The following is a 27,317-nucleotide window of genomic DNA, read 5'->3' on the forward strand; positions in this document are numbered from 1 at the left end:
TAGCCCTCCCAACTCAGACCTTTTATAATACTCCTCTAGGTGTCTGAGTTATTGCATTCCTAGACTGTGAGAATATGCTTTGGTGTTCTGTATCAGTGGCTCCAGGACTTGGGATTTTAGGAACCCATAAAATTTAAAAATAATTTGGAGATGCACAAAGGTTGCCTGCATTTGATTTCATCAAGTAAGGACAAATCCCAGAATGTAATCCACAGTTCTCCCCCATAGGAAAAAATAAACTCAAAGTATTTTACTCTTACCATCACTAAACCAAAACTTTAAAGGTCTCAATCTCATAATAGAGACTAGTTGTTCAAGTTGGGTAATTATCTTCATGAAAAACCCATATTCTCTGATAGATAAGTGAATGTCACTGTCCCTGATGGTATTTGGGAAATGCAGTCTGTTGCCATATTAACTATCTTGGGCTTTGCTTCACATTAATTTACCAGCACACATGAGAAATTGTTTACTTTTTCCTAAAAATTGTGAAATCCAGCTAGCTGCTATGACAAAATACGAATTCTATCCCCAAAGTCCCATCAGTAGCAGAATGGCCTGACTCATCACTGCCATGATTTCAGATGGTCCCCTCCTTCATCCCTCCCTATAGTCCCTCTGCACTCAGACTCATTTCCTTCCTGTGGTTTTATAAATATTCCTACTGGGTAAATATAATAAATCCTTGTATTTATGCACTTTGGTCTCTGCAAAGGCAGAAACTATTATCATCTTTTGATTATTTTGATCATGTACATTCTCTTTTAACCTTCTTTCCTCCATTTGCCAAATTTAACCTAGTGAAGGAGAGATATATCATATACATTTCCTTCCCTTATTCCTTTTCTTAACTTCCCTTTTCTTTTTCTTTCCTCAGTCTTTTTCTCTTGCCCCCGCCTTGCCATCCTAATGAACTAACAGATACTAAACACATGGACACACATACACACACACAAACACACAATCCTAGTACACATTTTATGTGTCTCTTTTAAATGTGTAAAGAAGGCCTACAGGTCTTGAGGAAATACTCATCAAATCTTGAGGCTCAAAGTGCCTCCAGGAGATTCAACTTTAAAAATTGCTTTGGGCTTCCCTGGTAGTGCAGTGGTTGGGAGTCTGCCTGCCGATGCGAGGGACACGGGTTCGTGCCCCGGTCCGGGAGGATCCCGCGTGCCGCGGAGCGTCTGGGCCCGTGAGCCATGGCCGCTGAGCCTGCTCGTTCGGAGTCTGTGCTCCGCGATGGGAGAGGCCACGGCGGTGATAGGCCTGCGTACAGCAAAAAAAAAAAAAAAAAAAAAAAATTGCTTTTTCCCCTCTTCTAAATAGCACTGTTTTCTAGAAATATGTACTAGTCATGCCTGTTCAAAGTTTAAATATCGAATATATTACATTTTTTCTTATTAGCACTGTTATGATAAATTACTTAAATTATTACTTGTAAGTGATCATTCTAGTCTCTAATGTGAAGATTAACAGAAGCATTTTAGTTTTCAGTGTACTAATAAATTTAATGCCAAGTAGTCTTAAAGAAGGCCTCTTGATCTGTATCCATTTTGAGTAACTAGGTTGATGCTGGCTGGTGTCAGAAGCACCTACACAAGGTCTAGGTTTGAAATCAAGTGCTTGAGGAATGCAAAGAGCCACTGAATATTTACTTTTTTTCTTTTTATAGTTTTCTTAAAGCAGTTTAGTTCAGTTTATTTGTTTTAAATGCCCACTTAACAATGTAACTTTTAAGTATGTACTATATCTTAAAGATTTTTATACAGTTAGTAAGTTGGGCCCTTCCAGATTTTGGTAAAATAATAATTATTTTGGTAAAATAATAATTCTCTTTAATTTATCTAAGTTGAATATTGCTTGGAGGAATCATTTCATTTGAGTACAATTTAAAGGCATCTGCAGAACAATTCATATTATAGTTATTATTTAATTAGATCTTGTAAGGCTTCTAGAATGGTGTATGTTTTTATTTTTACAAATATCCTATTTTACTCTTTCTCCACATGGATTGCTTATGGCTTTTCCTAAGAAGAGGATTATCTGTTCAATTGAGTGTGGATGAAAAGCCTGTTTTATCCTCCCTTTAAAATTGAGCCAAAAAAAAAAAAATTCTGCTATCGATCACATGAGTCAACTAAAGTGCCTGAGTCCTCAGAACAATTTATCAGCAAAGTCCCTCCTTCTGCCTTTATGGGAACTGGTTGATTTATTACTACAAGATTATAAAAGGGCCTCAACATCACTGATTAGTACAGTGTGGAAAAACCTGCTGACTTTGTGTGTTTGGCTGTTGATGACAGTACAGGGAGAAAGCCAAAGTCACACTGGAAGCTTGCAACTGCTAATGTCACTGACTGCCTTTCACCAAGAAAGATGGGTGGTGGTCTGCAATGTTTTTTAGTAGTAGGTCAAATATTCTGAGGTAGATGCTGAAAATTTCTATAATAACCATCAATGTTAAAATCTCTTAGTAAAAAGATGCAGAAACTTAGTTGGTAAAGCATAAGTAATAGGACATAGAACTTCTTGGAAGACATGGTGAGATTCTGATAGTACCAAGTGCTATGAAACCTGCCTTGGCCCAGCCATCTGTCCTCACTGGGAAGCATCCAAGGAGTCAAATGGAAGAGCACAGTAATAGAATCAGTTTGAACTTAAGCTTCAAACCCCAGTGCTAAAACCTAGTTCGCTGTCTTTGACTATATGGAAGAATCTTTTTCCCAATTTGATAACACCTAAACATCCTTGAGCCAAAAATGACACAGGCTAATGTTTTCTAGTCCATAAATATGCAAATATAAATCTCTAAGATTTACAACTCCATAGGGTTTTCACTTTCACTGAGTAGTTCCTAGACCTCATCTTCCTAGACACTAGTTTGAATCAGCAATTTCACCATCTTTAAACTTGAATTCTTTCAACCCCAAGATTTTGTGTGTCCTACTTTATCCAGAGTTCCCGCAGCAGTGAATTCCACCATTCTGTCTTCCAGGTCACTTATCTGTTCTTCTGCCTCAGTTATTCTGCTATTGATTCCTTCTAGTGTAGTTTTCATTTCAGTTATTGTATTGTTCATCTCTGTTTGTTCTTTAATTCTTCTAGGTCTTTGTTAACCATTTCTTGCATCTTCTTCATCTTTGCTTCCATTCTTTTTCCAAGGTCCTGGATCATCTTCACTATCATTCTGAATTCTTTTTCTGAAAGGTTGCCCATCTCCACTTCATTTAGTTCTTTATCTGGGGTTTTATCTTGTTCCTTCATCTGGTACATAGCTCTCTGCCTTTTCATCTTGTCTTTCTGTGAATGTGGTTTTTGTTCCACAGGCTGCAGGATTGTAGTTCTTCTTGTTTCTGCTGTCTGCCCTCTGGTGGATGAGCCTACCTAAGTGGCTTGATGGGAGGGACTGGTGATGGGTAGAGCTGACTGTTGCTCTGGTGGGCAGAGCTCAGTAAAACTTTAATCCACTTGACTGTTGATAGGTGGGGGCTGGGTTCCCTCCCTGTTGGTTGTTTGGCCTGAGGCAACCGAACACTGGAGCCTACCTGGGCTCTATGGTGGGGCTAATGATAGACTCTGGGAGGGCTCACGCTGCCAGTGTCCTTGTCCCCACGGTGAGCCACAGCCCCCACCCCCCACCCCCACCTCTGCAGTAGATCCTCCAACACTAGAAGGTAGGTCTGGTTCAGTCTCTCCTGGGGTCACTGCTCCTTCCCCTGGGTCCCGATGCGCACACTATTTTGTGTGTGCCCTCCAAGAGTGGAGTCTCTGTTTCCCCCACTCCTGTCGAAGTCCTGTAATCAATTCCCACTAGGCTGCAAAGTCTGATTCTTTAGGAATTCCTCCTCCCATTGCCAGAGCCCCAGGTTGGGAAGCCTGATGTGGGGCTCAGAACCTTCACTCCAGTGGGTGGACTTCTGTGGTATAAGTGTTCGCCACTCTGTGAGTCACCCACCCGACAGTTATGGGATTTGATTTTACTGTGATTTTTATTTTTATTTTTTAATTTTTCTTTTTACATCTTTATTGGAGTATAATTGCTTTACAATGGTCTGTTAGTTTCCGCTTTACAACAAAGTGAATCCGTTATACATATACGTATGTTCCCATATCTCTTCCCTCTTGCGTCTCCCTCCCTCCCACCCTCCCTATCCCACCCCTCCAGGCGGTCACAAAGCATCGAGCTGATCTCCCTGTGCTATGCGGCTGCTTCCCACTAGCTATCTGTCTTACATTTGGTAGTGTATATATGTCCATGCCTCTCTCTCGCTTTGTCACAGCTTACCCTTCCCCCTCCCCATATCCTCAAGTCCATTCTCTAGTAGGTCTGTGTCTTTATTCCTGTCTTACCCCTAGGTTCTTCATGACATTTTTTTCCCTTAAATTCCATATATATGTGTTAGCATACGGTATTTGTCTTTCTCTTTCTGACTTACTTCACTCTGTATGACAGACTCTAGGTCTATCCACCTCATTACAAATAGCTCAATTTCATTTCTTTTTATGGCTGAGTAATATTCCATTGTATATATGTGCCACATCTTCTTTATCCATTCATCCGATGATGGACACTTAGGTTGTTTCCATCTCCGGGCTATTGTAAATAGAGCTGCAATGAACATTTTGGTACATGACTCTTTTTGAATTATGGTTTTCTCAGGGTATATGCCCAGTAGTGGGATTGCTGGGTCATAAGGTAGTTCTATTTGTAGTTTTTTAAGGAACCTCCATACTGTTCTCCATAGTGGCTGTATCAATTTACATTCCCACCAACAGTGCAAGAGTGTTCCCTTTTCTCCACACCCTCTCCAGCATTTATTGTTTCTAGATTTTTTGATGATGGCCATTCTGACTGGTGTGAGATGATATCTCATTGTAGTTTTGATTTGCATTTCTCTAATGATTAATGATGTTGAGCATTCTTTCATGTGTTTGTTGGCAGTCTGTATATCTTCTTTGGAGAAATGTCTATTTAGGTCTTCTGTCCATTTTTGGATTGGGTTGTTTGTTTTTTTGCTATTGAGCTGCATGAACTGCTTGTAAATTTTGGAGATTAATCCTTTGTCAGTTGCTTCATTTGCAAATATTTTCTCCCATTCTGAGGGTTGTCTTTTGGTCTTGTTTATGGTTTCCTTTGCTGTGCAAAAGCTTTGAAGTTTCATTAGGTCCCATTTGTTTATTTTTGATTTATTTCCATTTCTCTAGGAGGTGGGTCCAAAAGGATCTTGCTGTGATTTATGTCCTAGAGTGTTCTGTCTATGTTTTCCTCTAAGAGTTTGATAGTTTCTGGCCTTACATTTAGGTCTTTACTCCATTTTGAGCTTATTTTTGTGTATGGTGTTAGGGACTGTTCTAATCTCATACTTTTACATGTACCTGTCCAGTTTTCCCAGCACCACTTATTGAAGAGGCTGCCCTTTTTCCACTGTACATTCCTGCCTCCTTTATCAAAGATAAGGTCACCATATGTGCATGGGTTTATCTCTGGGCTTTCTATCCTGTTCCATTGATCTATTATTTCTGTTTTTGTGCCAGTACCATACTGTCTTGATTACTGTAGCTTTGTAGTATAGTCTGAAGTCAGGGAGCCTGATTCCTCCAGCTGTTTTTCGTTCTCAAGATTGCTTTGGCTATTCGGGGTCTTTTGTGTTTCCATACAAATTGTGAAATTTTTTGTTCTAGTTCTGTGAAAAATGCCAGTGGTAGTTTGATAGGGATTGCATTGAATCTGTAGATTGCTGTGGGTAGTAGAGTCATTTTCACAATGTTGATTCGTCCAATCCAAGAACATGGTATATCTCCCCATCTATTTGTATCATCTTTAATTTCTTTCATCAGTGTCTTATAATTTTCTGCATACAGGTCTTTTGTCTCCTTAGGTAGGTTTATTCCTAGATACTTTATTCTTTTTGTTGCAATTGTAAATGGGAGTGTTTTCTTAATTTCACTTTCAGATTTTTCATCATTAGTGTATAGGAATGCCAGAGATTTCTGTGCATTAATTTTGTATCCTGCTACTTTACCAAATTCATTGATTAGCTCTAGTAGTTTTCTGGTAGCATCTTTAGGATTCTCTATGTATAGTATCATGTCATCTGCAAACAGTGACAGCTTTACTTCTTCTTTTCTGATTTGGATTCATTTTATTTCCTTTTCTTCTCTGATGGCTGTGGCTAAAACTTCCAAAACTATGTTGAATAAGAGTGGTGAGAGTGGGCAACCTTGCGTCCCTCCTACTGTCTCATTGTGGCTTCTCCTTTGTCTTTGGGGTATCTTTTTTTCGTGAGTTCCAGTGTCTTCCTGTCGATGATTGTCCAGCAGCTAGTTGTGATTCTGGTGTTCTCGCAAGAGGGAGTGAGAGCACGTCCTTCTACTCTGCCATCTTGGTTTCTCTCCACAAACTCTTATTCATCTGCTTTAGCCAAGGACTTGCATAAGTGTTTCAAGCAGCAGAATTTGTTTTACAGCTTCACTGAAAAGTTTTTTAATATATGTTATTAAAGGATGGATTGGTGCCACCTCCAGCATCTCAAAGCTACTGTTTCTTCATTCTTCTGGGCCTTGTCTCCTGTGAATTCATCTTTTATTTTTCATCATTTTAATCTCTTTTAATCGCCTTTCTCAGATTGTCTGGGTGTTCTGTAAATGGCTCAGTTTGGACCCTTTTCCGCATTTGGGGGTGTCTTTATACATTCCTATGGTTCTGAGATGAATTCAGGTGAATTTCCAGTTCTCCTTTTATTCTGTGTCTTATTTCTTCTCTGTTCCACATGGCCAACTGGCCTAAAAATCATTCTTGCACGTGACAATAATCCATGCCATTAAGCTGGCTAATGTAGGAAGGCTGTGGGCATTACAAATTGTACGAAAACTCAATTAAGAAAAGCAATACCAGTACATGATGACAACAAAAGTTCTAATTTTGTGGTGTTTGCTCTACACCAAGCCCTTTATATATTGTGTTCCTGTACTTAATTCTTTACAGTAACATTGTAGAAGGGTATGACCAACCTATGTCCTCAACACTAGTAACACTGAAGCTATAATTCTAATATTTCCTGGACCCAAATCTTACATGTTTGTCACATCATTGTCTCATTGTGCTGACTACTTCAAACGCTCATTGAGCTTTGAAATGGAAACATATTAACCACATTTCCCTTAGTGTCCCTCAGCCTAATGGTAACCAATAAGAAGTGTGGGACACTAGTAGCCATTCGAAAGGAGTGTTCAGAATATCCTCTGGCAAGGTCAACTCACCAATTTCTTCTGGCTGGGATGACTTCAGTCATGCCAATCACATGTGTTCACTTCTCTCCTACCTCAGGAGTACCCTAGTGGTACCTTACTAGGTGCTCATAAACTATTAGTGGGGTGATTATAAATTCTGATTGGCAGTTCACATCTTTGGGTAATGTAAAATTCATTCAGTTTTATCAAAACATATTTCCTTGGTTATGAAAAGTATGAGAACCATTGACTTATAGATTGCTCTGTCATCTTATGATTTACACTTTCAGTGGTGATATACCTCCTTATTTGCATCTCTTTATTATTAGCAGTGCCTCATTCAACACTCTGCTGGTCAGCACTGCTGATGAAGGAGGGGGTGATATGTGCAATTGTATTTAGGCCCATGTTGAACCATAAGGAAAACTGAAGACTTCTGACACTCATCACTGTAACATTAATCACCTAAAGACAGAACCTGTTTAGAAATCCAACCCTATGTTTACCCCTATACAAGTGGTTATAGAAGTCAGAATTTCTTTTCCACTTATTACCAGTTATTTCCCCCTTCCTCATCTTTACAGTTCATACATCCAGCAAATGCCCAATATTCTTCTGGTAGTAGAAAGCCAAGAGCGTTTAGAAAATGTATTTAATCTGTAAACCTAATTTTAGCAATTAAAATTGATCTTTCCATTTTCCACCCTGACCCTCCCCAAAATAAAATCTAAAAATAGGATAACAAGTGAATAGCAAACAGTATCTATAAAATTTGTCAACACAGTATTAAAAATTTAGACATTGTCTCTCTGCTGGCAAACCAAAAAAACAAAAAGGAAAAACAAAACACAAAACCTGCTAAACTTAGTAAAAGAAAAAAAAAATCAACAAAAGTCATCTTTGTTGATAAGTCTGTCTCTCATAAAAGTGTACATTTTATAATACATCTTTTGAGGTCAATCAGAAGGAACTGATTTCACCATGGAAGCTGCTAGTTGGCTTTTTATTGCTTTGCTTATGTTCTTATGCTTTAATTTTCTTTACCAAGTTATCCATAGCCTTAAAACTTAATTTTTCTAAATTCAGTGCTCATTTTTATTGTTACTAATGGCATCTGCTTCAAACTTTAAGAAATTTATCACAATGAATATTAGTTTTTGTTTTTTTCCTACAAAACCACATGGAAGTGGGTTTTTTTTTTTTTTTTTTTTTGGTATGCGGGCCTGCCTCTCACTGTTGTGGCCTCTCCCGTTGCGGAGCACAGGCTCTGGACACGCAGGCTCACCGGCCATGGCTCACGGGCCCAGCCGCTCCACGGCATGTAGGATCTTCCCGGACCGGGGCACGAACCCATGTTCCCTGCATCGGCAGGCGGACTCTCGACCACTGCACCACCAGGGAAGCCCAAAAGTGTTTTTTATCTCATTTTCTTTCCTATTCTTTTCTCTTTCTCTAAAATTTCCTTTGCTCCTTTCTCATCTTCCCATCTTCTCCAACTCTTTTCATAAATCTGTGTCAAATAAAAATTTTAAATCCTGAAAATTTTGTCTCCTCACTAGAGTGCCATTTAAGGGTAAACTTTGAAAAAATATTTGCTCTAACGTAACTTAGTAGGTGGGAAGAAAGAACAGTCTTGAAAACATGAAGTTTCTTTTTTATCCAAAGCATGTAACAAACAGTCTATTACAATACTTGTAATTGTTATTGGCTCAATAATAGAAGACCTTCCTTCTGTTTCTATATTACTGACAATTATATTGCACCACCTACCTACTACAACTATACATCTATTCAACTTGAATACATTCCCCCTATTCAAACTCTTTCAGTAACATATGTTTCTCTCCATTTTTCTTAGTCCCTGAACTTCATGAAAAAAAGAAACCGTTGATCACTTATGTAGGGGATTCAGTTGTCTTGATGTGTAAATGTCAAGACTGTTTTCCTTTAAATTGGACCTGGTACCGTAGTAATGGGAGTGTACAGGTAAGATCATATTTCTTTGACTTGAAGAAAACAAAATAAAAACTTTTATTTGATAAATAATAAGATTATAATACACTCACAGTTCTTAGGACTATTTATACTTCTGTTATCTTGTTCCTTAATATGTGTTCATGAAGAAAGAACAGTGATGAATGGAGCTGTCATTTGGTGTTTTTAGCATATTACATTATACATCTGAAGATACTCTTAATGTTTCATTAAGTGGTACTTTGTTTTTTAGATTTAGCCATTTAATAAAATTCTATGAAAGGAAGTTACAGTTCATTTTTAGTTGACAAGTTTAGATATAACCCCAACAAAAAAGATTCTTTTTTTCCTTATCATTTCATGAGAGTAACTAGAAAAAAAGAAAGGGAGTTTTCTTTTCCTGCTTCTGTCTCTGGAAACATTTGTGATAGAATGCAATACACTGGCAGCATCTGAGAAAAGAATGAAAATTTGGTAACTTAAACTCAGGTTTTAGGTTCTTTTAGTGTCACTGACCTCTTTTGGACTTCCAGAGACCTAAGGGAAGCCAAATACTTTAAATTCCTATTAAAGAATTAATGGCTTTTCAAAGAGCTGATATTAAGAAAAACATGAGTACTTAAGAAATCATTTCTGGTTTTCTTCCTCCCAGATAGCCTCTAATAGCAGGGAAATTTAGGACATTGTCCTTTAGGGGACACCCTTTTATTGCCCTGGTGCTAATGAGCATTGAAATTGAAGTCTTGTAAAGGCAATTCTAGAAGGAACGGTATGAGACAGGGTAGATCTTAGTGAAATATTAAATTCCTTCTTAGACAATATTGATGCTATTGTAGACTGTTGACGACAGAGGGTATGACTTAAAAGGGTGAGTTACTGATTCTGTGATTGGTTTGAGTTTTCAAAGAGATAGCTCCAAATCACTTAGGAGTAGATTTAAACTATTAATATTTGTACTTATCTTGTTATTGATGATTAGGAAAGGCAATCATTTTGTGTATGGAAATAGTTTTAAAGAGCATGTAAATTTGTAAAAACAAGTAACAGACATAGTTTCTGAATTACATAGCCTAATTTATTTACGCATATGTGATACTAGACAAAAAAAGCTTGTCTAATTATATTAAACTTTTAGAATGTAGTCTGTACTTCTCTCCATTTGCTATACTAAGTTTCTCTCAATTTGGCCCTAAGCATGGGTTATGTTAGGATATGAGAAAAGTGCAGGGAAGAGGGTGCAAGTCAAAACTTTAGGTCAAGTGTTTTTTCAAAAAGTAGGCAAACCATCATCTTCATCAGGCTTACCTGGGGCACCTATTAAACATGCAGTACTTTATCAGCTCCGAGTTAGAGTACATTTGTAACAAGCATCATAGGCAATGCTGTGCACAGTGAGCCAGGTTGCTATAATTTTTTTGGCAAATAATAAACTCACAGTTCTTCATCAGATAACCTCCAAGAATATTTGTATGCAAATTAGCATTTACTGAGCAGTGCAGTTGAGTGATAGAGCAATGAAGGCATCAAATGGCCTGAGAATAAAATTTAATTTAAATGGATTAAATAAATTAGCCACCAAATAGCTTAGTATGGATCTTAAAAGGCTGAGGAAAACCCAGTGAATCTCAGAAGCCAACATGTCAGAAAGAGAGAGAAATTCAGCTATGAGAGAAGACAGAAGGTGTGCAGACCACCATGTATACCAGGCTTAGAGGGATTTCTACCATTTCTTCTACATCAGCTTCAAAGGCCTGAAGATTTCGTCTTCAGTTCCAGTTTGAGGAACTCCCAATGCCATGAGCCAGTGAACTTCCTTTACAGGAACGATCAGATATAATAGCTTCATTAATTTAATAGTTGATTTAATGAATGTATGCCTGCAATTGTGAAGGAGGAAGTATTCTGAACTAGTAAGGGATTGTAACATGAAACCCGGATGGCTGGAAAATTTCTGTATTTCTAATTCGCATAGAATATTTACCCACGATGACTTGCACACTGTAGTTTCAAACATTCAGTGCTAAGTAGTTAAAGCAAAGTGTACTTTTCCTTTGTTTGCTACCTTTAAAAGATCAAACTATGGTAAGACTTGAGCTCTGTATGTATAACTTCTCACATACTTTAATGTGCTCCCTTCTTTAATAAATTTATTTATTTTTGGCTGCGTTGGATCTTCATTGCTGCGCTCGTGGTTTCTCTAGTTGCGGCAAGCGGGGTCTACTTTTTGTTGCGGTGCGCGGGCTTCTCATTGCGGTGGCTTCTGTTGTTGTGGAGCACGGGCTCTAGCTGCGTGGGCTTCAGTAGTCGTGGCTCGCGGGCTCAGCAGGTGTGGCTAGCGGGCTCTAGAGCACAGGCTCAGTAACTGTGGCATACAGGCTTAGTTGCCCTGGCCCAGGCTCGAACCCCTGTCCCCTGCATTGGCAGGCGGATTCTTAACCACCGCGCCACCAGGGAAGTCCCTAATATGCCCTTTTTCTGGTAAGCAGTTTTCTTGGTACTATCTTGTAGCTTTCACTCAAAACTAGATCATTCAGGACATGTATCTTTTATGCAATATGATAGGAATGGATTTTAATGTCTCCTTCTATTAGGTTCCTGTTGGTGTTCCAATGAACAATAAGTATGTGATCAATGGAAAAAATGCTAATGAAACAAGGCTCAAGATAATGCAACTTTCAGAGGAAGATCAGGGATCTTACTGGTGCCATGCAATATTCCAATTAGGCGAGAGTGAAGAACACGTTGAACTTGTCGTGCTGAGTTATTGGGTGCCTCTCAAAGCATTTCTTGGAATAGCTGTTGAGGTGGTTCTTTTAGTGGCTATTATTCTGCTTTTTGAAATGTACACCCAAAAGAAAAAGAAGCACTCAGGTAGGATTTCTTTTTTTTAGATAATTCTCATGTTATGACTTAATCCATTATGGTGGCTTTAGAAAAAAATCGAACTTTTGTTTTTTGTAGTGGTATTTATGTTAATAACAATGGTGACAGTGAGCTATGAGCTTATATTGATGGTCTTCCTGTATCAACTTCCTAAAAAAATTTAATGTTAAAATATACCTTTTTTCCCTTTTCTTTGGTGTTACTGGGACCAGCACACCAATTAAGTGATATGTGCACTGGTACTGGAATATTAGAAAATTCTGCATTAGCTTAATATAAAAGATCTCAAAGACAAACAATTATTCTTTCATTTAGATAACTCATTTTTAAAAACGTTTTATCAAACATTCTGAAATTCTCATAAAAGACATTGCCTGCCAGCTTTCTGTTTTCATAGCCTGTGCCTGATGGATAACAGACTGAGAAACCAATGGTCCCCTAAGAAAATTTATTTTATATTCTGTATTTTTTCCTGATTTTGTACTAAATTTTTCATAACTTAAATAATTACAAATCAGTCAGTTCTGTTTTTGATGATCCCAGGCACCAGACTATGCTTGATCAAAACTGCAGGCAATTTTGCAAGTCGGGAGAGCAGGGAAGGAGTGGACATGATGGAGGGGCAGCTGTCTGATGGGGCCCATCTCTCTCATTCCAGAGCGGGAAAACAGCACAGGCAGTCAGGGGATGTTGAATTCAGGGGAAAGTAGAATTGAGCATATATGCTTTGTAAGAATAATAAACCAATCTTAAGAGTTAAATTCTTCTTTTGTTACACAGATGATGGGAAGGAATTTGAACAAATTGAACAGCTGTAAGTATTATTTTTTATAGGTTAATTTTCACATGCATAAAATACAGATAAATATGAAATTAAATAAAATGTTTGCAGTTAGAGGAAAAAAGTACAAGAGTATATAACGTGTGTGTTATTTTCTGTAGATGTCCATGTTGTGGTGAAGAATGGCATTTGGCATTTACCTGCATGCAACAGAATCCCCCTCCACCACTTACTTTCACCTCTCTGTTCTTCAGTTTTCTCTTCAACAAAATGGGTTTAATGATATTACTTACCACATAAGGTTTCTGGATTAAATGACTTTCTATGTGTAAAAATTCTTAGCATAGGCTTTGATGCACAGGAGGCACTCAAGAACCATGAGGAAGTATTATTTGTGTAAAGCAATGATTCTCAACCCTGGCTATATTTTTGATCACTTAGGATGCTCCTTAAAATTACAGTTACTCAGACCTAACTGGATATCTTAGATCAGAACCTCTGGGATGGGTGCCTGGGCATCTGTATTTCTTTAAAGTGCCTATCACTGATTCTGATTCTCAGAATTCAGTGTTGAAAATCACTGGGCTAGAATTGTGTCATTATTTTTGAAGGAACACAAATTGTGGCATATTTCTGTTACAGTCTCCTTTGTTTAGAGTTGAGCGGAGCATGAGGAGAACTAGGAAGAAAATTACCAGGGATATCATTTGGTTTGGTGAACGTGGGAGTTACTGAGCCCACCAAGCCAGAGAACTGACAGTGGAGCCTAGTGAGAGAGGTGCTTAAAGTCCAAGTAACACTGCCAAGGGCTGGGGACCAAGAAAATGAGACCAGATTAAAGGAGCCGAAAGAAACCTAGGAAATGGGAGGGCTGAGCAACTATTACCAACCCAAAATGACACCTGAAGTTTTATCTTTTTCAGTCAACATGGGCTCTGAGGTGTGAGTGCTATAGCCACAGTTAAAGAGCAGGAATGGGGCGGACAGCTGTCATGCAGATATTTGCAGACATTATTCAAATAGTTATTTTTTACTCAGTTCACACATGGCAGGTAACTTAAATCAACAGGATATGAACTTCTAAATTAAGAGCATAAAATAATAATTAAGGGCATAAAATAATTATTTTATGGGTCAGGAGTTCCATAACCCCAGATAGGAAAAAAGTGTTGTCTTAGAATCAGAGACTCTCATGGTTGGAAGGAATTTGAATCTCTTTCCGGAGAACTTGGACATCTTGTTTGTATTGATTTGAACATTTTATCTTTCTGGTTCCCATGTATTGATTACCTTTCTTATACTCAGAGTCATATAAAAAACATGACCGTCATTCAGGAATTTGAAACAACTACTCCCTTGCCTGGATTCTTTTGTTCAGCCTCCCCAGTGTTTCTATCCAGTCCCTTGCAGTCACATTTCTCATCTTTAGGTTATTTCAGTATCTTTAGATTTAAATCAAGTATCAACGGCACTTGTACTCATTTAGAGCAACTTTCACCAATGCTGTTTTTAGAATTTTTAGTTTAGGAGATAAATTTTTCTTTACAGAGAATATTGTTTATCAATACATTTTATATTTGATGCTTATATATGTGTTTAGATACCAGTGATTCATAGAATTTCTTGGTGAAAATGACTTTTAAAAATAGTACACTACTAAATAAGCATATAACATCAAAACAAGCTAGTCATTTCAAACAGCATTTATCTGATCCACCCAGATATTTAACCCACACAATTTCACACAATATTTAACCTACCTGCCCCATCCCCCAAATTTTTAGATAGCCGATTAGGTTGTTGAATTTATTATCTGGTGGTACTAGTTTAATGAGCTCAAGCCTGCCAATAACATCTAGAAGGGTATTTATTATATACCCTTGTAACCTAGTTTAGTTTTCCTTAAGAATCTGGAGCCCACATTGTGGTCTTACTCTGATGCACATTGGGTAGATAAAGAACCATGTTTAACCTCTAATTCAATGTAATAAACATGTTGAATTACAGCACCTGTATTGCACATACTGGCTGAGCTCCTGATTGGCTATTATCTTGCATGTGTCAAAGCAACATATAAGTTAGGCTGTATACCCAAGCCTCCACTCATGCTTGGGGAGAAGCAATTCTCCCTCTGCATAAAAGAAACAGGCCTTTGTCACTGTCATCTGTGGCAACAGTTCCTCTCCAAGCAATGGCATACAAATAAAATCAACACTATGAGTAAAACATTTTTAGGAAGAATAAATTCTGTCTGTATTGACCTTTTAAATTTTAACCTGATGGCCATGATATAGGTGGTGTACTGACCTTAGTTTTATGCAATGTAAACATCTAGTAATTTTCTTTCTTGTTTTCTCTACAGGAAATCAGATGATAGCAATGGTATAGAAAATAACGCCCCCAGGCACAGAAAAAATGTAAGTTGCTTCAAAATGGTATTCCAAATAAAATTCAATATGCATAGGCCATTAATCCATCTACATTTTTTAGTTTTAAAAAGACCTAGTCATTCACTATGTGCTTGGATATGCTTTTTTAAACAATATTGTAGGAGAATATATATAGTTACACAAAAATAAGCATCTTTTTTCCACCAGAGAACATGTAACAACCAATCTAAAAGTGAATCTATTACACTGCAGATATATATTGTTTCTTCTGTCACCACAGGCTAGTTTCTTTTACAATTTTTTATGTAGTCTTATTTTTTTTCTCTCTCAGTTTTTCTGGATTCTCCTATTTTATTGTCACATATTCCCATATACTTGGTGCTATGAATGAATCAATATTAGCTTATTTTCTTCACTGATTAGAATAAAAATTTTCATAGTTCATAAACATTTTTTTCCTTGAGTATTTAGAATAGGAACTGTTGGTTTTGGCAGTAGTTTGGATCACCTCTTCCAGACATTTTTTGCTTTGCTAAAGTGATAATAAGTTATTATAGAATAACCAGGTTATGCTAATTATGTTTCATTATGCTTTATGTAACTCAGGAATCTGTGGGCCAGTGAATGAGAAACATCATGTCAAGAGTCACAGGAAGATGTCAAAGAGTTTGGATTTCAGCTTTGTTTCTGCTTCCTGTTAAGAACACGTGAATTTTTATTTTTAAAAGGATGAAAAGTTTGTGCAAGATGCTCAGCAGTAGCTTTGTAAATAATACATGCTATTTCGGATCTAAAGATATATTTTCATTCTATTATTATTTTACATTAAAGAAAGGTAAATTGTATTAAGTATGTTCTATGAGCTGTAATCCAGGACAATTAATTTCATTCTAGTCCTCAAGTGACACACAGAACAGACACCAGCAAAACCAAATAGTACACAGAGCGAATGTCACTCAAGACCTGTTTATAACCAAAGAATTCATTAAAGACAAACCCTTTGCCATTTGTCTTAAAAAGCTTTTTTCCCCAATCATGTTCACTAGATGTAGAAGTATTTGTAATAATTTTCATGTAAAGTTCATCCTTCAGTCATATCGGAAAAAAGTGTCCTCAAGGGGAAATTAGCACTTTCTACCTTTGTTAATGATGGTTACCGTACAATGTCCATAAGAAAAACATACTTTTCTTACAAAAATATTGGTTTAAGGCAAGGAAATAAAACCATACACTTGCCCCAAATCTCCATCACCACGAAAGCAGATTTCCTAATCTCATTCCACTTATCGCCACTGTTTTCCCACACCAGGCTAAAGTGATATTTAGTCTTTATGGAGAACGTTTTTTTATTTTTTTTCTTTGTGGTACGTGGGCCTCTCACCGCTGTGGCCTCTCCCGTTGCGGAGCACAGGCTCCGGACGCACAGGCTCAGCGGCCGTGGCTCACGGGCCCAGCCGCTCCGCGGCATGTGGGATCCTCCTGGACCGGGGCACGAACCCGCGTCCCCTGCATCGGCAGGCAGACCCTCAACCACTGCGCCACCAGGGAAGCCCCCTGGAGAACATTTTTTTAAAGCTATGGGTTTTGGATTTCTTAAGTGACAGCTGGTGTTGATGTTGTAGGGTACAGGTTCACACAGACGGGATGTAGCACTGCTACTTACATGCTTCCCTGCTTCATGATTTCCTGGTATCCATGGCTGGCTAAATATCTAAAAATGAATTATTACTGGTTTATAATACTAATCCTTTGTCTGAAATCAAGAAGTACTAAAGCAGTTCTATGTTGCTGCCAGTAACTTAGACTTTTCTTTAAAATAGAATACTTTGTTTCTATTGCATATATAACTGAACTATTTTATAAAAATCACTATAAGTCCAATGAAATCTGAATAGACATGAAAAGTTGTTAATGGTTTTGAATGTAACATTAACATCATATGGCAGGATACTAGGTTAGGTTGAAGACAGTGATGTGAAACCTGCTGGGGGACCCTTGGTTCTGATGTCCCCCTGCTCACAGTGCAGCAGGGTTCCGAACAATCACAGGCAAAGAGGGAAGGATTTGGGATGGGGGCAAAGAACCCATGATCTTGGTGACTAGGGGATTAAAGCTTGAAAAAGAGGTGTTCAATTATTTGAAAAAAATACTTTTTAGACATTTATATGATGTTCTGGCTGAGAAAATTATAATAAAATTCAGGTAGTGAAAAATTATACTTTATATGGCATCTTAACTAATGATGAAAATATTACTAGTATAAATAATACACATAAAGTGTCACTTGGAAGCTACTCATTTTGTTGCAGCAGTGTTTTGTGTAAAGATGTTAACTGTTGACACAAGTTTTGTTGAATAGACTACATCATTTAAGTAATGGCAAGTTTCATCTTATTCTTGTTTTAGAGCAATAAGCCAGGCATTTGTTTTGGTTTAATTAATTATTAATTTGATAAAATGATCTTGGGTGGTATCTATATGATGGCAGACAACCAAGCAGTTCACTTATTAATCTAAACAATTTGAATTCAGTGAAAAATTATTCAGACCTGCTATTTGACTAAGTCCAATTCAAAACAATGTATTTGTGACTGGACATATACAAATCCCCAATTTGTAGCTCACATGCAGTACGCATTCTTCTCTTGTGCCACCACAAAATGGTTCTCAAGCAAGAAAAATTGCTACCCCAATGTAAAATAATCTGAAATATTTATGTAGTAAATTGAATTTTTAAGTGTTAATGCTTGCTATTTTTCCTAGCAAAGACAATTCACTTCAGTAACTTTAAGCAGAAAAGGTACTCAGAAAATTAAAGTTGAATTTTGGCTTTTCAGAGTCTCTCTGGAGAACTTCCAGAAAATTATTCCACCACTGTTAGGTTAAAAATGGAATGCTTCCATTAACTAACCTCACGGAGATGAATGGATTAACTAAAAATGACCAATTGTAAATTGAAATGACCAACCGAAAATACTAAGCAAGCAGAAAAGCTGAAGTAGGAAAACTACTCCACGTTTATATATTAGACACCTTGGGAAATTCTATCAGTCTTTCTAGCCAACAGAGTTTTGCAGCATAATAAGTAGATTTAATGATGTCTTAAAATTCCCAGATTTTTCATATTCAGTTTATGCTCTAATGTAAATCTTCTCTTTGCAGTCTTTCCCTTTTTTCTCAGCATCTAGTTACCCAGGCCAAAACCTAGAGCTCACTGTGCTATTTTCTTCTCTATTAACTAATGTTTATTAGTCATGAGTCTCTATTCCTTTGGCCTTTTTAATAGCTCATTAATCCACCCACTGCTTCCCCTACCCCATGCTCGCCAGCTGCAACAGCTAAGGTCTTGATTTTCCTACCTCAGTCTCATCTTTGGTTAATCATTTTTTGCATTGCTGCTGGGCCATATTTCTGAAACACAAATCTCACTATGTAGCTTAATGTGGCAGCTTCCATGACAAAGCTCTACAGGCTCACCTTTGCCATATCTTAGTATTGCAGTTTTCCAAATTGTGAATCCTTTCCCACTGTCTTGATTTAGCCTTGACATAGAGAGTCTGTCCAGAATGCTGCCCCCTGTGCTCCTCCCTTTTGATGAACTCAAGTTCAGCTTTCAAGACTTTAATCTGATGTTACTTCCTGGCAGATCCCTCATACCCAGCTGAGTATGTGCCGTCTTATGGGCTCAAATAACTCCATGTTTCTTTGTGCTTATTACCCTGTATTATAAGTGTGCACTTATATGTCTCCTTCCTGGATTCTGCTTTTATTTCTGTATCCCATACCTACCACAGAGAGGGTACATTGGAGATGCCATGAAGTGTGTGGTGCATGGATAAATGTACAGGTAAACATCAAATTTCATAAAGTTATACTTATTTTTAGAAGAAAAATCTAAATTATGACTTCAGAATTGAAACAAAATAACAGAAATAAACAAGCCTTTAAAACTTCATTGTTTGCTTCTACTTCTTTGAAAAACAGTAATAATAGAATAAAAAGTCCTGTCAGATTTTAATAACGTGTAATAATCAAATGAGCAAAGGGAGTTCTGATTCCTAAACTATTATACAGGGTATGTTGCTTTCAACTTATCTAAATTCCTATTGGGACTTCCCTGGCAGTCCAGAGGTTAAGACTTCGCCTTCCAATGGAGGGGGTGCTGGTTTGATCCCTGGTCAGGAAGCTAAGATCCATATGCCTCCCGGCCAAAAAACCAAAACATAAAACAGAAGCAATATTGTAACAAATTCAATAAAGACTTAAAAAAATGGTCCACATCAAAAAAACTTTAAAAAAAAAGTTCCTATTGTCCTTTATTTTTCATAGGCAGTGCAAATGTTAACCTTATTTTTATCCTTTATTTTATTTTTATTTATTATTATTATTTTTTTTGCGGTACACGGGCCTCTCACTGCTGTGGCCTCCCCCGCCGCGGAGCACAGGCTCCGGACACGCAGGCCCAGCGGCCATGGCTCATGGGCCCAGCCGCTCCACGTCATGTAGGATCCTCCCGGACCGGGGCACGAACCTGTGTCCCCTGTATCGGCAGATGGACTCCCAACCACTGCGCCACCAGGGAAGCCCAATCCTTTATTTTAATAATACAGTGTATTGACTTTATATACATAAAGAATTTTAGTAATTGTAGTTCTTTGCATGGTACTGTAGATATTAGTGTCCACTCCACTAATTTTCTCTTTCCTCCTCCCTGCCAATACCTCAAGAATATCTCAGAGTACCTCAAAAGTACCTCAGAATATCTCAGAATCCAATTCAAAATTTGTATTAAATATATTTTTTAGAAAGCTTTCGTTGGTTAGTTTTGGTCACTGAAAGTTTGTCGTTAATTAAATTCATCAAAAGAAAAAGAATGTCAGTTCTGCTCACTTATTCCCTGGGTTTTCATCTTTGAGGCATTTAAATAGATTTATGCAAATTATTTACTGAATATCTACTTCTTTATAGAAAATGAATCTTCTCTAACTGAACAAGTTATGCAATGAATTAGGGACTTGCTTCCCGTTAGCATGTTTAGGTGGCAGCAAGTTCAAGTGTGTGTTCCAGTATTAATTAAAAGGCACACTGACCTATTATAGCTTTCTCTGAATTTATATTTATTGAATGACTGAAAAATAGATGAATGACTCAATTATTTTGGAATCTTAAATTATACATATTTATGTACTATCTACTTTGATTTTGATTAATTGCGAATTTATCTTCTCTAGCATAGATAAAAAGAAAACTGGAACTATCTATGTGCATTTTTTTCACGTGATATTTAGGAATGTATTTGCAGTATACCTGAAAGGTCAGTTACATGCTCAGTTTATCAGCTGAGTTCTTTATTGAGGGTATATCATATTATTAAATAGTAATAAACACATTTGTTGAGTGCTTAGCATGTGACAAGTACTGTGCTAAATACTTTGAAATGTGTTATCTCATTTAATTTCCACATCATCTTATGCTACAGAAACTATTAACTACTTTTTTATAGATGAGGAAACTGAAGCTTGAGAGATTAGGTATTTGGATCTGGGATTGAAATCCAAGGAGTCCTCCTCAAGAGTCTAGGTTTAACTACGTTGAACAGCTTTGGCCTGCTACTTAGGTGCTTCTTAGAAAAATGAGGCTATTATCTATTAACTGTCTTTCTTTAAAAAAAATTTCACTCCTTTTGATGGTCAGTTAAATAATAAGTTCCATAATTTTATTCTTAAGGCTTACAGAACCTATTCTGTGGCATACTTGTGTTCCTGCAGTGGTGCTGGGGAATCAATATACTTCTGTTTGAGAGTCTTCACTGTTTTCTCAATAACTAGTGTGACCATAAAATTTATCATCCAAACACTGAGAATGAAATAAAGTGCTATTTGTAATTTTACCAGGACAAACAGAAAACAGACTGTAAGTCACATTTTTAGCCTGTAGGTAGGAGCTAAGTACTTTATGGATGATCTAGCCTAGGCAAAGCAGTAATGTCTGCAATTTTGAGTAATAAACACTTTGAAATTTACCTCCAAGGAATGACCTATCTTTAGCAAATGCCAGGTGAGTTTCACTATAGAGATGTGCCTATAATGAGACAATTTAGTAAGCTTAAAGATGTATTACTTTTCAAAAGTAGTATGATTAAACTGTATCAGCATTTGAAAATGTGATTCACAAGTTGTAAGAGAAGCTGGGAAAGAAAGTCCTGTTTTTGATGGCCTGTGAAACGAACTAGACAATTCTTTGGACTTGCTTACCTTCATGATTAATGTGTCATAATGATAATATCTATATAATTTTCAATAAATCAGGAATGCCTGATTATGCCCTTATAATGAAATTTACTTATGAAATCAGTGAACATCACTCATGACTAACATTGTCAAAATTACTTTTAATCACATGATTAACCTGTAACATTTATATTTCATTATTTCTCATGTCCCAAATGGGAGAATGCTAGTGAAACTTGTTTAGGATATTGGTTAAAGTCTATATATTATTTTGGTGTGTTATCTATTAAGAACTTTTGCTTATAAAAATTGATTTTGCTATTTAATTTGTAATTTACCTCAGAAAATAATTAGCACAAATTCTTATTTTTCTAAAGTTTATTTGATAAACAAATGAAAATATTAGACTTATTACATATATAATTAACTATAATGCTATGTAATGGTTTAAAAATACCACAAAATATGATGACATGAACTGCTTTTGTGTCTCTTAAGATAGAAATTTGACCATAAACTTTACTTTTTTTTTTTTTTAAATCAAGGACCATGGGTTTATTATGACATATTTCCTAGTAGTTGTAATGTTTTTTTTAGCATGTGTGTCTAAATTCTCATTAATGTCTTTCTGTATTTATGTAAACAGCACAGAAAATGTTTGTATTAGAATGTTTAAAAATGTTTTTGTTGCATTAACTCAAAGGATATGCCTAATATGTATTTAAATTCAATAAAATGTACTCTGAATTAAAAATTTAAGTATCATAAAACTTATTTTAAATTTTTAATAATCACTTAAATGTGAATTTAAAGGCACTAGATAATAGAAAACACTGACTTTTTGATTTTTGATTATACACCCAGGAAATTCAAGTTTTGTAAAACAATTTGCGCTTCTCAAGTCCAACAAAAAAAACTGCCTACAGCTGGGATTCTGTATTTTGACACATCAAATAGAAAGTTAGAAAGGAATTTTCAAAACATATCAAGATATGTTTAGAAAATTTAAGACAACTGTGGCCTTGACAAAAATGGACATTTAAAATGAAATTAATGTATAGAACATATTTGCTTGTTGTCCTGGGTGATTTTTTTTTCCCAACATTGCAATGTCATTTTCAATTAGTTTAGCAAAAACAGTTACAAAATATTTCAAAATCTGTATTCTATGAAAATGTCTACTGCTACAAAAGAGAATCAATATTCCAAACAGAGCATTTTAATGGTCCTGCCAGTCAGTCAAGGTAAAAAGAAAAACACATTAGGGAGAATAATAGCATATTTCACTATGTATTACACTTGACTCTTACTTTAATTGAAATAATTAAATATATATATTAAAATGATGAACGGCTAATAAAGAAGTGTTTGTGTTGTAAAGCATATGAGGCCAATTTAAAAGGAGTGAGTAATTGTATTTGGGCAGTGACTAGATTAAAAAAAAGAAGAAATGATTGGGGAGATCCACGTCTGGAAAGACGTAGTTGACATATTTTCCTCTGTTCCTCCATCCAAGTATATCTAACAATCTGTGCCTTATTAAATAAGTAAATATTTAATATTTACAGTAAAATATTCTGAAAAGTGAGGACAAGAATGCAGATCAACTAGGAACTTTGGGAAACAAGTTATGACACACCAATGAGATTCCTGATTCTAGGTGCTAGAGAAGCCAACAGCCTGGAAAAACCAATGGGTTCAGGTACAGAAAGCTCTCCTCTCTTTAGCCAAAGAACCAGGAAAGGAAAAATCTAGCGAGGCAGAAAGACATTTAGATAATAACTATTCTTCTCCAGCCAAACACCACCACTGTGGCTCCCCCATGCACAACCAGCAGCAAAAGTTGAGTGGGGAGCTGAGACTTTTAACCCACCTGGTGGTAATAAGGCACCTCTCCCACTCCTAGTGGAAGGCTGAATTCCCACTTCCATCCTAGAGGGACAAGGTACCCCTCCTTCCCTGGATGTCAATGGAGGCAAAAGAACTTGGATTTCCAACTCTACCTGACAGTAACCAGGTGAAGTACCCCTTTTCCCACCAAAGTGTCTCACAATACCTAAAGTATCCAGGTTTCAATAAAAACCTCACTCGTTTTACCATAAATCATGAAAATGTCTCGCTGAATAAGAAAAAACAATCAACAGATGCCAATACCATGATGAAAAGAGAATTATCTGATGATGATTTTAAAATAGCCATCATCAAAATGCTTCAGTGAGCATTTATGAACAAATGAAAAAAAAGCAAATAAATAAAAAGTATCAGAAAATAAATAGAAGGTATAAGGAAGACCCAAATAGAAATTTTAGAACTGAAAAATACAATAACTGATTTTTTTTTTAAAAACTCAGTAGATAAGCTCAACAGCAGGATGGAGATGATAGAAGGATAAATCAGTCATACTTAAGACAACAATAGAAATTGCCCAATCTACAACATAGGTCATCTAGACTAAAAAATATGACAGAGCCTTAGGGACCTGTAGGATAACAACAAAAGATAAACATTTGTGTTACTGGAGTCCCAGAAGGAGAAGGGAAATGGCAGCACTGAAGATGTACTCCGAGAAATAATGGCTGAAACTTTCCCCAAATTTGGCAAGTGACATAAACCTACAGATTCAAGAAGCTGTGCAAATAACACACCATAAACCCAAAGAAATCTATGCCAAGACACACTGTAATCCATGTTGTGAAAACTAAAAATAAATAATCTTGAAAGCAGCAATACAGAAACACCTTATCTGCTGGGACAAAAACAAACTGAATGACAGTGGGTTTCTTATCAAAAACCATGAAGGACAGAAAGAAGAGTCACAGCATTTTTCAAATGCTCAAAGTACTGTAAATCCAAAGTTCTATATCTGGTGAAATGATCCTTCAATAATGAAGTAGAAATCAAGACATTCTCAATGAGGGACAGCTAAAAAACTTTGTCACCATCAGACCTACCCTAAAAGAATGGCTAAAGAAAGTTCTCTGCAGGGGGTGAGCAGGTGGGGCTCACACCTATGTGGCCGGGTGGGGAGCCCGGGGGATGGGGGAATGAGGAGGCGGGGCAGGTCTTGCAACGCCGTGCTTCGGCTCACATGGGCATTGGGTGCACGGTTGCAGCTGCCTGGTGGCGGGCGAAGTGGCGCTCGAGCCAAGGGACGTGCAACTGCCCTCGCGTGGTCATGGAGGCGCTGCAGCGGCTACCGGCAACCACTTCGGCCCCTGGCTGGAGCCGTAGGCTACTGCTGCTGCTGCTGCTGCTGCTGCTGCTGTTCCTGCTGCCGGCCAAAGCTCTGTGGGTCTTGGAGGTGGAGGAGAGGCCCCCAACCCATGAAGAGGAGTGCCACTTCTATGCGTGTAGACAAGTGTACCTGGTGGGTACACACTCCCTGCACCTCAGCAAAGCCAAGATTTCCAAGCCAGCACCTTATTAGGAAGGAACAGCTGTGATAAATGGAGAATTTAAGCAGCTGGAAGTTAACTGACTATTGTGGGAAATACCTGTTTTTTTTCTTCTACCCACTTGATTTCACTTTGTGTGTCCAACTGAAATCAGTTATTCTTTGGTAATAGAACTGAGGAATTCAGATCCATAAACACTGAAGTGGTAGCATGCTCTGTCGATTCACAGTTTACCCATTTGGCCTGGATTAATACCCCTCGAAGACAAGGAGGACTTGGGCCAATAAGGATTCCACTTCTTTCAGATTTGAACCATCAGATCTCAAAGGACTAGAGCGTATATCTGGAAGACTCGGGCCACACTCTTAGAGGTCTCTTCATTACTGATGACAAAGGAATCCTAAAACAGATTACTCTGAATGACCTTCCTGGGAGTAGATTTGTGGATGAGACACTGTGTTTGGTTCAAGCATTCCTGTACACTAATAAACATGGAGAAGTCTGCCCTGGTGGTTGGAAACCTGGTGGTGAAACAGTAATCCCAGATCCAGCTGGAAAACTGAAGTATTTTGATAAACTGAACTAAAAAATACTTCCTCAGTTCTTGATGCTTGAAACTTCTCAATAAAGTTCAGTATTTTATTAAAAAAAAAAAAGTTATCTGAAGAGAAAGCAATTATAAAAGAAGAAATTTTGGAACATCATGAAGAGAGAAATAACAATGGAAAAGAATAAAAATATCAGTGAATACAATAGACTTTCTTCTCTTGATTTTCTCTATTATTTTTTACTGTTAAAGCAAAAATTACAACATTGATCTGGTTGTCAGTATAATGTAAATGTAAAGGAAGTATTTAATATGTGTACATAATAAATGGGAGTGTAAAGGGACATAAAAGAAGATAAAGTTTCTACACTCAAACTGGTAAAATGTCTACATCAGTAAATTGTAATAAGTTATGCATTATGATACCTAGAGAAACCACTAACAAAGATATACAAAGCTATTATAGATAAATCAAAATGGAATGTAAAAAAATGTTCTAGTAACCCACAGGAATGCAAGAAAAAGAAAACAATGATAAAACAGTAAAGTAAAAGGATGGAAATATATGCCATGTAAACTTTAATCAAAAGGAAATAGGAGTGGAGACTATTACTATCCAATGAAGTGGTTGTCAGAGCAAAGATAATTACCATTAACAGAAAAGGACAATTCATAATGGTAAAAGAATCAACCCACCAAGCAAATGTAGACCAAACAGCAGAGTTGCAAAATATGTGAAGCAAAACTAATAGAACTGAAAGAAGAAATAGACAAACCCACAATTACAGTTGGAGACTGCAACATCCTTCTCTCAACTGATAGAACAACTAGACAGAAAAAATGGCAAGCATGTAAAATAACAACACTGTTACCAAATACAAGTTCTTGTGCCCCACACAGTGAGGACAAACTGAAACATGAAAGGTCAGAGTTTGGAGCAGAGAAATGTTTATTACAGAGCCATACAAGGAGACAGGTGGCTTGTGTCCAAAAAGCCCTGAACTCCTTGAATGGCTGCAGCAAAGCACTTTTAAAGGCAAGGTGGGGGGAGGCGGGGAGAGTGGTTAGTTGCTACAAACTTCTTGGTGTTGAAACCCTTTGTTCTTGCAGCTGTCCACGAAGGTCAGGTCAAGATGTTCCTGTAAAGCTCCAACACATGCTATACTCTGTTTTGCAACGTTTTATCTCTATATGAATGGACTCTTACAGGTCAGAGCCCTGAGAATAGGGCTCCTATATATTTCAGGCTATAGGCAACATTCTTTTTTTTTTTTTTAAGGCAACGTTCTTTTACAAAAGCTGCAGAGCCAGCATGACTAACCACAGGCAACAAAGCACAAGGTTAAAGTAAAAGGAACAGATCCAATATGGAGTCGGATTTGTTCTTCCCTATTACAACACCATCAACAAATAGTATCTAATTTACATATATGGAACACTAACACAAAACAGCAGAACATGGGCCTATGGAACACATACCAAGATAGATCATAGCTTGGATCATAACCCAAACATCAACAAATTAAAAAAAAAAAACAAAAACTAATGTCAGAGTATTTTTTCATCCAAATGGAATCAAAGTAGAAATCAGTAACAGAAAGCAAACAGGAAATCTCTAAACTTGAAAGTTAAACAATACACTTGTAAATAACCTATGAGTCAAAGAGGAAATCTCAAGGGAAATTTTAAAAATACATTGAACAGAAAGAAAATGAAAATACAACATCAAATTTATGGGATACAGCTATTGCAATGTTGACAGGGACATTCATAACATTAAATTCTTACATTAGAAAAGAGGAAAAGTCTCAAATCAATCTAAGCTCTCACCCCAAGAAACTAGAAAAAGAAAAAATAAATCCAAAGCAAGCAGAAGGAAAAGAA

At 37.0% G+C, this 27,317-nt stretch overlaps 1 protein-coding gene and 1 pseudogene across 1 annotated transcript in view; both read left to right on the forward strand.

The window, feature by feature from the left end:
* The window catches only part of EMB (embigin), a 40,868-nt gene extending 24,583 nt beyond the window's left edge, over positions 1–16,285 (forward strand). The window contains exons 5-9 of the mRNA XM_027101142.1: positions 9,092–9,219; positions 11,799–12,078; positions 12,871–12,904; positions 15,234–15,288; positions 15,868–16,285. Coding sequence (XP_026956943.1) covers positions 9,092–9,219; positions 11,799–12,078; positions 12,871–12,904; positions 15,234–15,288; positions 15,868–15,885 — 515 coding nt within the window. The 3' untranslated portion in view covers positions 15,886–16,285. The remainder of the gene's footprint in view (positions 1–9,091; positions 9,220–11,798; positions 12,079–12,870; positions 12,905–15,233; positions 15,289–15,867) is intronic.
* Positions 16,286–24,592: 8,307 nt separating this feature from the next.
* On the forward strand, positions 24,593–26,466 carry LOC113613924 (peroxiredoxin-4 pseudogene; annotated as a pseudogene).
* Positions 26,467–27,317: the final 851 nt, after the last annotated feature.

This window comes from Aethalodelphis obliquidens, unplaced genomic scaffold (assembly GCF_003676395.1).
Source record: "Aethalodelphis obliquidens isolate GAN/ISIS:26980383/991018 unplaced genomic scaffold, ASM367639v1 scaffold4, whole genome shotgun sequence".
Taxonomy (NCBI): domain Eukaryota; kingdom Metazoa; phylum Chordata; class Mammalia; order Artiodactyla; family Delphinidae; genus Aethalodelphis; species Aethalodelphis obliquidens.